The following is a 13085-nucleotide window of genomic DNA, read 5'->3' as shown; positions in this document are numbered from 1 at the left end:
AAAGCGCATGTTCCTTTTGTAATGCATTGCATGCAGGGCTGCCTTTGAAGACACTTTTTACTAACATTCTGTACTACTCTATACTAGCTTCCGTTAGAACAGAATATGGTGGCAAGAGTAGTAACTAGAACCGACTGTTATGAACATATTATGCCAGTGTTGTATCATTTCCACCGGCTTCTGGTTCATTTCTGGGTTCAGTTCAAAGTGCTCGTTTTAACTTATAAAGCGTGTGATGGCTTGGGGCCACAGTAGCTGAAGGACAGCCTCTACCCATACGTTTCTGCCCGTGTTCTGATATCATAATCCTGTGTTCTGAGATCATACTCTGCTCCAAGTATCCCCGCATACTGAGATTTGGTGGGTAGCTACTTGTGAGCTACTTTTGATCTGGGGGCCTTTTCTGTGGTGGCCCCCAGATTGTGAAGTGCCCTCCCTAGAGAGGTCTGCCTGGCATTGACGTGGACTTTTCAGTGCTAGGTAAAGACCTTTTTATTCTCACAGACCTTTTGAATAGTTTTAAAACTACATTTAAAAAATTGCCCTCTCTTTTGCTGTGTTGATATTTATCTTCTTTCATGCTTGAATGTGTTGTTTTATTGATTCTTGTGTGTTTTAAGTGTCCTAGATTGGTTTTCTTTGCTCTTATTGTGTCGTTTTATCATGTATGTCACCTTGAGAGCTTTGGCTATAGGGTGACTCATAAATGAAACAAACAAGCAAATCATACACCACGAGTGTAAACAGCATGATATTTCCAACATTTAAATACATTTGTATGGTATAGCATATTGTGTGTTGATAGAGTCAAATGCTGTCTATATAGCTTATAACTTGTACTGGGTTTCCTCAATATCAAACTTAAAAACACTTAATTACAGAAACATGGGGTAGAAATCAAAGAACTATGACTGGAAGGAAAATAGTCACAAGCATGTTGTGCAAATGCTTGTGGAAGATTACTTTATTTATTTATTTATTTGTTTATTTATTATATTTATATACCACCCAACAGCTGAGACTCTCTGGGCAGCTCACAACAATTAAAACCATAAAATACAGCATGAGATATAAGTTAAAATTAAATTATAAGATCATCAGCAATGTGAAGATTTAAAAATACTAATTACAAATCTAAAAACAACAAAGCCAAAGAACTAAAATGCCTGGGAGAATAAGAAGGTTTTCACTTGGCTCCAAAAGGGCCATAACATGGGTGCCAGGCAAGCCTCTCTTGAGAGAGCTTTCCACAACCGGAGTGTCACCACTGAAAAGGCCTTTTCTTTAAATCTACCTGCCTCACCTCATTTGGTGGGGCATCTGGAGGAGGGCCTCTGACAATGATCTTAGGGTCTGGACAGGTATATATTGAAGGAGACGACTCTGACGACCCTTCAGGTAACCTGTCCCCAAGCTGTTAAGGGCTTTGACGTTTAATACCAGCACTTTGAATTGGGCCTTGAAACAGTCTGAAAGCCCGGGCAGATCACAAAGCACTGGCATAATATGTGCATATCGACCAATCCCTCTTAAGAATCTTACTGCCCTGTTTTGGACAAGCTGAAGTTTCTGGACCGTTTTCAAAGGCATCCCCACATATAACGCATTGCAGTAATCCAGACAAGAAGTTACCCGAGCACTTCATTCATTCCTATTAGAGGTAAATGCTATAGTTGTTCTCGTGTTTCCACTTATGCAAGCAGATCTTCAGATTAATTTTACATTTCTCATGTATTGCTAGTTTTACTTTTTTTCTCACACATTGCTTCCAGGAGGGGAAGATGCCTTCGGTATGCAAAACGGTATCTTTGGATCAACCTTTATATATCAATTCCTATATCGTTTTCCAATTTTCAGATCTGATCACTGTTGCAATTCTCTGTGAAACTGATACTGTGTGTGTGTTTTAAAAATTAATTACAGTGCATCATGTACTTTACAAACCTATGACACACAAGCAAAAGAGTACAAAATTTTCACAGGCATGCTGTGACTTCTTAAAGGCTCTGTAGGTCTTATTGTTATGAACCACCAGAAAAGTGACCCAATTGTAAGTTTATCCCCATTGGTTGGGAAACCTGAAGTTGGGTTATTCTCCATGCTTCCTCTTCAGCTTTTAAAATGGGAACTATAATCCACACCTGTGCAGGAAAGAGGTCTTTGGGATAACTGAAAGGGCTAGAAAGGGATATAAAATGAATCCCTATTGGATTTTGTCTCCTATAAGGCTTTCTTTATAACTGCCAAAATCCAAAGAAGAAAACAAAAGAAAAGAAAATCTTGAGATATAACTTTATGTCCCTCATGGGTGAGTTTTATAGCAAGCTTGTTCTTCCTGTGCATTAATATGTAAAAACAGATGTCCTGACAATGTGACCATTGGTAACAGAATGAAACTAAAAGCCTGTGAGGAACCTTTTAAGGAATGACACATCTTTGTTTGAGATTCAGCAATGCTCTTTTCAGGACTTCTCATCTTCTGCCTAGCTTGGTGAGGACAACCTGGTCCTATGAAGCTACTTCAGCTTTTGCCTGCAGCGATTTTATAAAATCCATTGCTGGTTAAGAATTGACAAAGTGTTTTCTAATGCATATTCTGTGGTTTCTATTTTGCAATGTTAAAAAAACAGGCTGTGTTTTCAGTAATGCACCCTTTCAAGATATTTGACACTATTCCAAATCCCTAGTTGTAGGTGCTGGTGCAGTATAACCACTTTTTCCATTATAAAATGTGAGTTTCTAGCTTTCTCATTTCGAGCATAGCTGGCTGGGGCATGCTGGGAGTTGTAGGTCTTTTTTTCTGCCTAAACTTGCATAGGATTGCATCCTTAGTGTGTAAACCAAATCTTTCATGTGTATTTGTATGCAAGTAAGCCATACTGACATGACTCATCTGCTACAAACAAGCCATGAATGGATCACATGGATGCGACCTGTTTCCATACTGATGTATGTGTATAAGCCTGGTAGAGCAAACACATTATAGCAGGGATGAGCAGAAGGTAGATCTGGATGTATACTGGTAGATCTCTGGGTGATTTGCAGTAGATCAGCAAGGATTTCTGACTCCCAGTTGTTTAGCAAGAGCAGCAACAAAACAACTCCCCAACCCCCAGTGTCCTAAATTATACTGCAGAAGTGAAGAAAGCTTGTGGTCAGTAGGAGTGGATTTTTGTGTAGAAGGATTGTGAGTTCTGGTACTCAAACCAAATTCCTGAGATCAGAATTCTTTAATTCTGATCGTATGTCTTTTTTATTTTTATTATTATTAAATTTATTAATCGCCCATCTGGCTGGTCACCCAGCCACTCTGGGCGATGTACAACACACAATAAAAACAGTTTAAAACAATAAAATTCTACAATAAAAACATTTTCTAAAATACCCTAACCCACCCCAAACGCCTGCCTGAACAACAGCGTTTTTAATGCACGACGGAAGCTCATTAAAGAGGGGGCATGACGGAGTTCCCTAGGGAGGGAGTTCCACAGAATGGGGGCCACCACAGAAAAGGCCCTCTCCCTCGTCCCCACCAGTCTAGCTGTCCTGGCTGATGGGACAGAGAGAAGGCCATCCGAGGCTGATCTTGTTAAGCGGCCTGTCTGGTGCTGCTGGAGGCGCTCCTTAAGATAGGCTGGGCCGGAACCATATAGGGTTTTAAAGGTCAAAACCAACACCTTGAATTTGGCCCGGAAAACAACTGGTAACCAGTGCAACTCCTTCAGCACTGGAGTGATGTGATATCGCCGGCGGCTGCCTTTAATCAGGCGAGCCGCCGCGTTCTGTACCAGCTGCAGTTTCCAAACCGTCTTCAAGGGTAACCCCACGTAGAGCGCATTACAGTAGTCTAAACGAGAGGAGACCAGGGCATGTACTACCGATGGGAGCAGATGGTCAGGAAGGAAGGGGCGCAGCCGCCGTATGAGATGGAGTTGTTACAGCGCTGTCTGGCTCACAGCTGACACCTGAGCCTCCATGGACAGCTGAGAGTCCAAAATGACCCCCAGGCTGCGGACCTGGTCTTTCAAGGGTAGCCGTACCCCATTCAACACCAGGTCAACATCCCCCAGCCTCCTCTTGTCTCCCACCAAAAGTACCTCGGTCTTGTCAGGATTCAGCTTCAGCCTATTCCTCCCCATCCAGCCACTCACCGTCTCCAGACATTTGGACAGGGATTCTACGGCCAACCTTGGTGAAGATTTAAACGAGAGGTAGAGCTGCATGTCATCTGCATATTGATGACACTGCACCCCAAACCTCCTGATGATAGCCCCCAGCGGCTTCACATAGATGTTAAATAGCATCGGGGAGAGGATGGAACCCTGTGGCACCCCACAAGTAAGTGGCCACGGGTCTGAAACTTCCTCTCCCAGTGCTACCTTCTGGTACCTGCCGGAGAGGAAGGACCGGAACCACCGCAATACAGTGTCCCCAATGCCCAACCCCTCCAGGCGGTCCAGGAGGATACCGTGGTCAACGGTATCGAAAGCCGCTGAGAGGTCAAGGAGAACAAGGAAGGAGCATTCACCCCTATCCAGAGCCCTCCTCATATCATCTACCAAGGCGACCAAGGCCGTTTCTGTCCCATGCCCAGGCCTGAAGCCCGACTGAAATGGGTCTAGATAATCAGTTTCTTCCAAGTGTGCCTTCAACTGCACCGCCACCCCCCGCTCAATCACCTTGCCCAAAAATGGCAGATTTGAGACTGGGCGAAAGTTGTTCAAAACTTGAGGATCCAAGGAGGGCTTCTTTAAGAGCGGTCTTATCACTGCCTCCTTGAGGGCTGATGGCATCACTCCCTCCTCAAGGGAGGCGTTCACCACCGCCTTGATCCCCTCACCCAGTCTCTCTCTGCAGCTCATAATGAGCCAAGATGGGCAAGGATCAAGTAAGCAGGTGGTCGGCCGTACCGATGAAAGCACCTTGTCCACTTCATCAGGAGGAAGAAGCTGGAACCGATCCCACAAAACCGGTTTGCCACAGGCCACCTCTTGCTCACTAACTGTATCCACAGCGTGCAGAGTAGCACACCTAATCTGATCAATTTTATCTGCAAAGTGCCTTGCCAAGGCCTCACAGGAGGCCTTAGAATGCTCCAGTGGTTCCGGAGCCACAGGACCGACCAGGCTCCGGATGACTTGGAACAGCCTCCTGGGACAGCACTCTGCAGACGCGATGGAGGCAGCATAATATTCCTTTTTTGCTGCCTTCACCGCCACATGATAGGCTGAAGATACAGCTCTAGCCCGTGTCTGATCGTCTTTGGAGCGAGACTTCCGCCACCGGCGCTCTAGCCGTCTCACCTCCTGTTTCAGAGCTCGTAACTGCGGATTGAACCATGGTGCAGTCCGAGCCCTGTTCAGGGGGAGAGGGCGTTTCGGAGCCACCTGATCTAATGCCCCAGTGATTGCGGCATTCCAGCCACCCACCAGGGTCTCGACCGAGTGGCTGTTGGCATGCCCCAGAGAATCCCCAAGCGCGTTCAGGAATCCATTTGGATCCATAAGACGCCTGGGGCGGACCATTTTAATGGGTCCTCCACCCCTGCGGAGGGGTTGTGGAACTGAGAAGTCCAACGTCACCAGATAGTGATCTGACCATGACAAGGGGGGGGGTGGATATACCCCCGACTTCCAGATCACTCCCTGCTTCTCCAGAAACAAACACAAGGTCTAGTGCATGACCGGCTACATGGGTGGGCCCAGTTAGAATATGGTGCAGCTCCCAGGAGGCCATGGTCTCCATGAAGTCCCGAGGTGCTCCTGTAAGGATGGCCTCTGAATGTACGTTGAAGTCCCCCAACACCAGTAAGTTAGGGGACTGCACACGCACATCAGAGACCACCTCAAGCACCTCGGCCAGGGAGTCAGTCGTGCAGCGGGGTGGACAGTACACGAGCAGAATCCCCAGACTGCCCTTCGGGCCCAACCTCCAGTACATGCACTCAGCAACCTTGGTCTCCCCGAGAGGGGGTCTGGTGAAGACCAAGGACTCCCAGTAGATAACAGCCACTCCCCCTCCCCGATCCCCAGCCCTCGTCTGCTGTGCATACGAAAATCCAGCTGGACACATGGCTGCAAGGGTTGGAGCAGCAGCCTCGGCCAGCCAGGTCTCCGTAATACATGCCAGGTCTGCACCCTCATCCAGGATCATGTCATGGATGAGGGAGGTTTTCTGGGTAACAGACCTGGCATTGCAGAGCAGCAAACGAAGGCCAGAAGATGGGGTCACGCCTCCCCCAGCCATCCTTTGGCTCTGGACAGGCCCAGAGCAGGGGACAGATACTACACATCTCTCCCTTGTTCCCCTTACCTGGCATGGCCTGCCCCTAGCGCTCCGCCAGCGCCTGCCGCCCAGCCTCAGTATCTTCTGGCCCCCAACACTCTCCCCACTGCCTCCATCAGGTGGACACATGCCCCCTCGCTCCCGCCTATCAGGCAGGCTACCCACCCCTAAAACCACAACAAAATCCCCCAAGAAAAAGAAAACACACACACACACACACACAAAACAATTAAAAATCCCCTTAAAAATAATGCCAGGCCGGAGTCCACAGGGAAGGCCAGGTGGTGGTGGTGGTGGCGGCGGCAGCAGCAGCAGCGGCGGCAGCAGCCGCCGCCGCCGCCGCAGGCCCAGCAGCAGCAGGTGCGCCTCTTCCCCGGTGATGGTGGTGGCCTCTCCTGCAGGCCCTAGCTCTCCCAGGCCACCTCAGCCAGCCAGCTTATGTAGCCCCTCCAGGGAGGGCAGGTGGAGCAGCACAGCTGGCTCGGTACCTGGGGGCCTGGTCCTGCAGGGACTGGCGGTCTGCCAGGCAGAAGTCTCCAGGGAAGGCCTGGTGGTGGTGGCAGCGGCGGCGGCGGCAGCAGCGGCGGCGGCAGCAGCAGCAGCAGCAGGCCCAGCAGCAGCAGGCTCGCCTCTTCCCCCGTGATGGTGGTGGCCTCTCCTTCAGGCCCTGGCTCTCCCAACCTCCTTTTGCACCAACCTCTGCTTGGTAGATCTTGGGGTTGTAGTAAAACAAAAACAAAATAGATCCTACAAGCCAGAAGCCCACCCACTCCTGCTTTACAGTCCCAGGTTCAACCCCAGTGGCAATTCCAGGTAGGGCTGGAGAAGACACCTGTCTGAAAATCTGGAGAGCTGCTGCCAGTCAGTGTCGACAGTACTGAGCTAGATGGACCAATGGTTTGACCTAGTATAAGGCAGCTTCCTTTGTTCCTAAATGGGCAGCAGCCAGCAGAGCATACATGCAGGGCCAGTGCTAAGGGTATGGTTGGGCACCTGCCAAGGGCCCACACCCCAGCTGGGGCCCACTGACAAGAGCCCCCTGGAGTTGCTCCTCCTCTTCGCCATTGCACTCGGCTTGTTCACCTGCCTCTTTCTCTGGCCCAGACAACAGTGGTGGTGAGAAGGAGCAGCAGGAGATGCCATGGCCTACTTGCTCACTGGCTCTCTGCCTCTCAAGCAGACAAGTGGGAGCAATGATGAGAAAGAGGATGGGGAGCCAGAGCAGCTGGTGACCATGGCACAGTGAGAAGGTGGGCTCACAGAGAGAGGGGGCCATTGAGGGTGTCTTGCCCACAGGCCTTCAAAAACCTGGAGCCGGCACTGCAAACATGCCAGGGGCACAAATGAACTAGGGAATAATTTAGTCGTGTCCTACACTACAAATAAATCACTAAAACTCAGTCCATCACTGAGACCAGATGTATCCATGACACTGGCCACAAGCAAAGCACTTATCTCTGTAAGCATGCAGCCGCTGTCCTGATTGAATGCTCTGGTCAAACATTCCATCCCATATGTGTTAGCACATCTTCCAGTGGCACATCTTCTGCAGACATTACTCATGTTTGACAGATGTGATAAGAGCATTTCAGTTAGACTGCTTGAAGCTCTTACATGGGTGAGTGCTTTGCCCATGGCCAGTGCGTGGTGGAAATCAGGCTTGGTTCTTTCACAAAAGCAGCACCCTCTTCTGTAAATATGGAACTGTTATGCAATTGTGATTGATAGGTGTGAACCATCAATTGTTCGTTATTTTTCTAGAAACAAATCTAACACACCCATTCATGTTGTTTCCCTGTGTTTATTGAGCGGTAAGCCAGGGCTGGCTCAAGATGTTTTGCTGCCTGAGGTGAAGGACAAGATGGCGTCCCTCTCCTCAGTCCATGTACATAAGTTCACCAGAGTGGCAGCTGAGTCTTACTTCAATATTGGCAGTGGGATAGGGTCTTCCACCACCCCTGCGGTGGAAGGCTATTTAGGGGCCCCTGGACAGGTGGTACGGCATACAGAGCTCTGTCCTTCAACAGGGGGAATAGCTGGAGTGTTCATGAGGGACTGCCAGGGAGCTACCACCACTGCCCTCAAGCATCTGCCACCTGCAGCACTCATCTCACTCTGCCTAATGGTAGGGCCAGCCCTGGCAGTAGCTACTTTCAGAGACTGGCCTGTAGAACATGTGTATGGTTTGGGGCTGAATTTATGCCACCTGAGCCACACTGTTGAAATTGATTCCAAGCTTAGAATTTGTTTACTTCTTGCTCCAGTAGGCCCCAAAGTATCCGTAAATGTCTTCACATGCATTGCATCTTGTCTTCAGTTGCTGTAGAAGATTTACTGCTCTTCTGCCATTCCAGCAACATCATGAAGGATTTAGCATCAAAGAGCTGATAAATGCATTGGAAAGCACCTGTCTAGCACTTGTGCTGTTATGCCATCTTTGTCGCTAAATACAGTTGAGTTGTAAAGCAGCCACTGGCAAAACATCCAGATCTGTCATACCATAAGACGCATCCGTCACAGTAACCCAGGGATGCATTTATAATCTATCCTGACTTATTCAACCTGTGCTCCACCATATCATCCAGACTCATCAGCTGTCCATTCGATTAGTAGAGTTAACTCAACGTAACATACTTCACTGAGAGAGCAAAGAAACTACTGTGCAAGTTTGCTGGACAAAGAAGTATCTCTTGGAAGCAGTGTGTGATGGAAATCTCTCTGAAGTACTAGCAAGCGACTGCTGTGACCAAGCATAGGTGCGATTTTCCTCCTAAAGCAGACTTCCCAACATGGTGCCTTCCAGATGTTTGGATGCTGGCTGTGGCATGATGGGAGTTCCAGTCCAACACATCTGGAGGGCGCCAGGTTGGGAAAGGCTGCCGTAAAGTTTTAAAACCAAAGTTTTTACTCTATAGTGTCATTAACCACACAATGTCACTGAACAATCCCAAGGTACTCACCACAGTTATGGTGGCGAGATTCATGGAGACAAGTGATGTTGTACTATGATGGAGGTGCTTCCAGGTGCTTCCTGGAGGTGCTTCCAGATGAGGCTTATATCCTGCAATCGCCCAGAATTTACATCAATATTTTCTGTTTGCAAATACCTTTCTCTCATGTTTTCCCCCCCACTTTTTCCATTTTGTTTTAACCAGAAAAAAAACCCTCTGTTAAGGAGTAAAACATGGAATAGGTGCTCTTTGGCCTTTTGGTTGGTAGCTCTAGGAGCCCCAGCGCTACCAGATGGGGGCATCCTGAGACATTTCTGTGTGCAGCCATTCTTCTGTTTTGTAATTACCATAAATCGCCCTGAAGGTCCGTTGAGCTGGAGGATGGGATATACATTGGCAGAGCAATCCTATTGGTGGCATTGGGGAGATCCAGAGATGGACAAATGGTCTTATTCAAAGCTCTGCTTTAAAAATTAAAACCCTTTAAAGATTAAGGGTGTAGTCCTTGGCTGGCTGTGGAATGCCGGTAGTTACAGGACTTTTTTCTGTCTAAACATGCATAGGATTGTGTCCTAAAGGGTTTTAGCTTTTAAAACCTGAAATGATTTGGGCCCAAGTTACTTGGGCCTTCTCTCGAACAAACCTGCCTGCACTCTGAGGTTATCACCAGAGGCCCTTCTCACCTGCCTGCTGCAAAGGGTATTTAGGCTGGTAAGAACAAGGGAGAGGGCCAATGGGAGGTAAATGAGCCAGTTCCAGGGCTAGCATAGTTCTTTCCTGTTCCAGGGGCATGGGAGGGCTGTAGGCCCCATGGATCCATCACCTCTCCCAGAACACCTCCTTTTTGCGCTCTCCGACATCAACATTCCAGCATTGGGGAAGCACTGACTTCAGGCCTTTCTGCGGCCTCACGAAGGAGGATTGAGCAGTCAGATCTGCACCCCAAGGGCAGATGTCTCTCTCCACCCTCGGAGGGTGAGATGTGAAATATCCCCTGGCCCCTGCCCCTAGGGTGGCCACTTCGGCATCTTGGAGGAACAGGACATGCATCACCAAAACAAAAAGGGCAAAAGGGGACACCAATTAGTATAAAATTTGCATATGCTGATTCAGATGTATGGAAGCAAATTTAGAAGTAATTATTATTATTTCAATAGACATACAGTACATTTCACCCCATTGGGGAACTTGCTCAGTCTGCTGCCCAGGTGCTGTGGATGGGCACCTTCAAGGCCCAGCTCTCCCTTCTGATGGTTCTTTATCCAGGCTTGGACTGGGCAGCCCTTCAAATAGAGGATGCCTTCAAAATAGGGAATCTGGGCCGCCCTCCTAGGGATCAGAGGTTTGCAGCTTTAATAAACAAAGTGGGAATTCTTTGAAATAAAATCACTAGATCAATATGTAACATGTTGCTTTTCTGTATTTATATTCTGGGGTTTTTTTTAGCAATATTTTTATTCTACCCTTTCATTTCAGCCAACCCCACTATTACATACTGTAATATGTTTAATGTCATATTTATTGCTGCATCTTTACAGGCAGGAATGGTGTTGAGATGTGGATACTTCTGGCTCGGTTTATTGCTGGTGCCCACAGCGTGCCTTGTTAAAGATGTGGCGTGGAGAGCGTAAGTTAGACAAATGCAACGTTAATTATACCTCTTGTAGAAAATAATATTTATTTTACAATAAAGAACAAAACACTCTGCTTTAGTCAAACAGCCAGTGACGTTAATCTCAGTGATAAATTACTGCAGATGAGTTAATGCGCTGGTGCAAGCTGTCCATTATCACAAGCAATACAATGGCTCTTTATCTGGTTGGTAAAAGCTTCTCAGTATATATGTAGCCATTTCTTTTCCTAGCCAACACACAATTCCACTCTCGGAGCACTGTAAAAACTCTGCTGCAGAAAACACTGCTATTAATATGGCTATAAATGTCACACTCCATCTAGAATGATGCTTAATAATGATGATGAATGTTTACTGATTGGACAACAAAATGATTCATATGAAATCCCAAATGAAAAGCCTTGTTTGCTTCTAATTTTGTATGTGTGTTTTCACTAGAGGACTTGTATCTTTGCTACTGTTTTATCTGAACTAGACAGAATGTCTTTAAGCCCTATGGTTTTCCCTGCTTCTATTTAAAGGAATATGTCAAGATGCTTCTTGATAGATTGAGCAACGGATATCCCAGCTGTGGAATGAAGCGGCTGAGCATAAAAAAGTTTACACATGTAGTTTGTGGGTCACGAAACCAAAATGCAAAGTACTATAACCCATAATGTTATCATCTCATGGCAAAATACATATTTAGTGAAGTCTGTGAATGGATCCTTTACTGATTGGGTTCCCCGCCAACACCACCTAGGAAGACCAATTTTTATCATTTGCTGGTGCATGGGGAATTATCTTGATTTCCCAGCTTTCAGCTGTTGAAGGTAGCCCTCTATAAGGAAGAACAAAATGTTGCCAAGAAGGAATAAGCTTCTCTGTGGTCTCCACCACTGGCCCAAGTTTTGCGTCTATCTGTTGACTGGAACAAGGAAGTGATGACTAAGTTATCTCTCATTGTTATTGCTAAGTGAAGGTTAATCATGCTGGGTTTCTGAAGAAGAAAAATTTGATGGACCAAAAGCTGATCATTATATATTATTAGCAAAATGACCAACATTATGCTAGGTGTGATGTGCACAGCTTTTATGTGGCAAAGACACCTGGTAGCATGTCCCTCTTAGTGACAGCCAGGCCAACCACTGTCAAAGTTGGAGGCAAGTTTTGTTGTTACTACAAGGACAGTGCTTTTATCCATGCCCCTGCCCCACCAAAGTGAAAGGCAGTCATTCATTTATATATGAGAACATAAAGGTCTGTACTTGGGGACCACTATTAGGCTGCCCATTTCCTGTTCCTGGTAAATAAGGGGTTTCACCACATGAGGTAAAATCCTGCATCCTTACCAGGGCTTCTGCTTCCAGATTCTTTGCGGGATTAAGATCGTTGCCTTTACACAGTCGGACACGTGCTTTGAATCGAGGACTTTCTATCTCAGCAAAGTCTATACATTTCACTATACAGCCACCAGATGGGGCAATTACACACTGCTGATATATTGAATTAATGTTCCTTATTGGGTTATCTCCAATTTTTTAAAAAAGTGGGATAAAGGTCAAAAAGCATGGGAGACACCCTGAAGATTGACAACATCTTGTAAAGGACCCACAAACTTCTGTGAGTGACCAATCATGAGCGTGCAATAAAAGTTTCATGTAGAAATGCTCTAAGTCTGTTCCTATCTGCACAACCTCACTGAGGGGTTCCATTTCTTGATCGTGCTAAAGTGTAATGGAATGTCAGGAACTGGAGATGATGGATGGATGGATGGATGGATGGATAGACGGATGGATATCAGGAGTGCAGACCCTCAGGTCTGGTGGCCAAATCTGACCCTCCTGAGGTCCCAGTCCAGCCCTCCTGGGACCAGGACCGCAGATAACCATGCCTCCTTCCCCTGACCTCAAACTCTTTCTGCCAGCTATCAACTGTCTGGTGGTATCCTAGCTTTTGTGCAGTTTCTTCATCATTCTGGAAGGCTGAAATGCCTCTCCTAAGTAGGGATGTGTGTACTCACTCCTGTCCGGATTCTCTGGGTGCCTGCCCAGCCCCTGCCCCCACTCGCCGGTCCCCAGACTGTGCTCAAGCCCCTCCCACGCTCAATGAGCAGCCTGCACTCACCCCAGCGGCCTCATCAAGCTCCATGGTCACCATTTAAAAAAAATAAAATCGTGATCGCAAAAATGCACATGTTTTTGTATGTGTGAAAATGTGCATTTTTGCAAATGCAC

General features: G+C 47.1%; 1 protein-coding gene across 1 annotated transcript in view; it reads left to right on the top strand.

Annotated features, from left to right (window-relative positions):
- Positions 1 to 13085, top strand: part of ATP8A2 (ATPase phospholipid transporting 8A2) — a 519580-nt gene that overhangs the window by 462921 nt on the left and 43574 nt on the right. Inside the window, exon 35 of the mRNA XM_084845428.1 lies at positions 10775 to 10863. Within this exon, the coding sequence (XP_084701554.1) occupies positions 10775 to 10863 (89 nt within the window). The remainder of the gene's footprint in view (positions 1 to 10774; positions 10864 to 13085) is intronic.

This window comes from Heloderma suspectum, chromosome 3, assembly GCF_057233095.1.
Source record: "Heloderma suspectum isolate Gila_16-S chromosome 3, 16-S_ref, whole genome shotgun sequence".
Classification (NCBI taxonomy): domain Eukaryota; kingdom Metazoa; phylum Chordata; class Lepidosauria; order Squamata; family Helodermatidae; genus Heloderma; species Heloderma suspectum.
The sequence above is the reverse complement of the archived record's forward strand: the minus strand, read 5'-3'. Positions and strand labels throughout refer to the sequence as shown.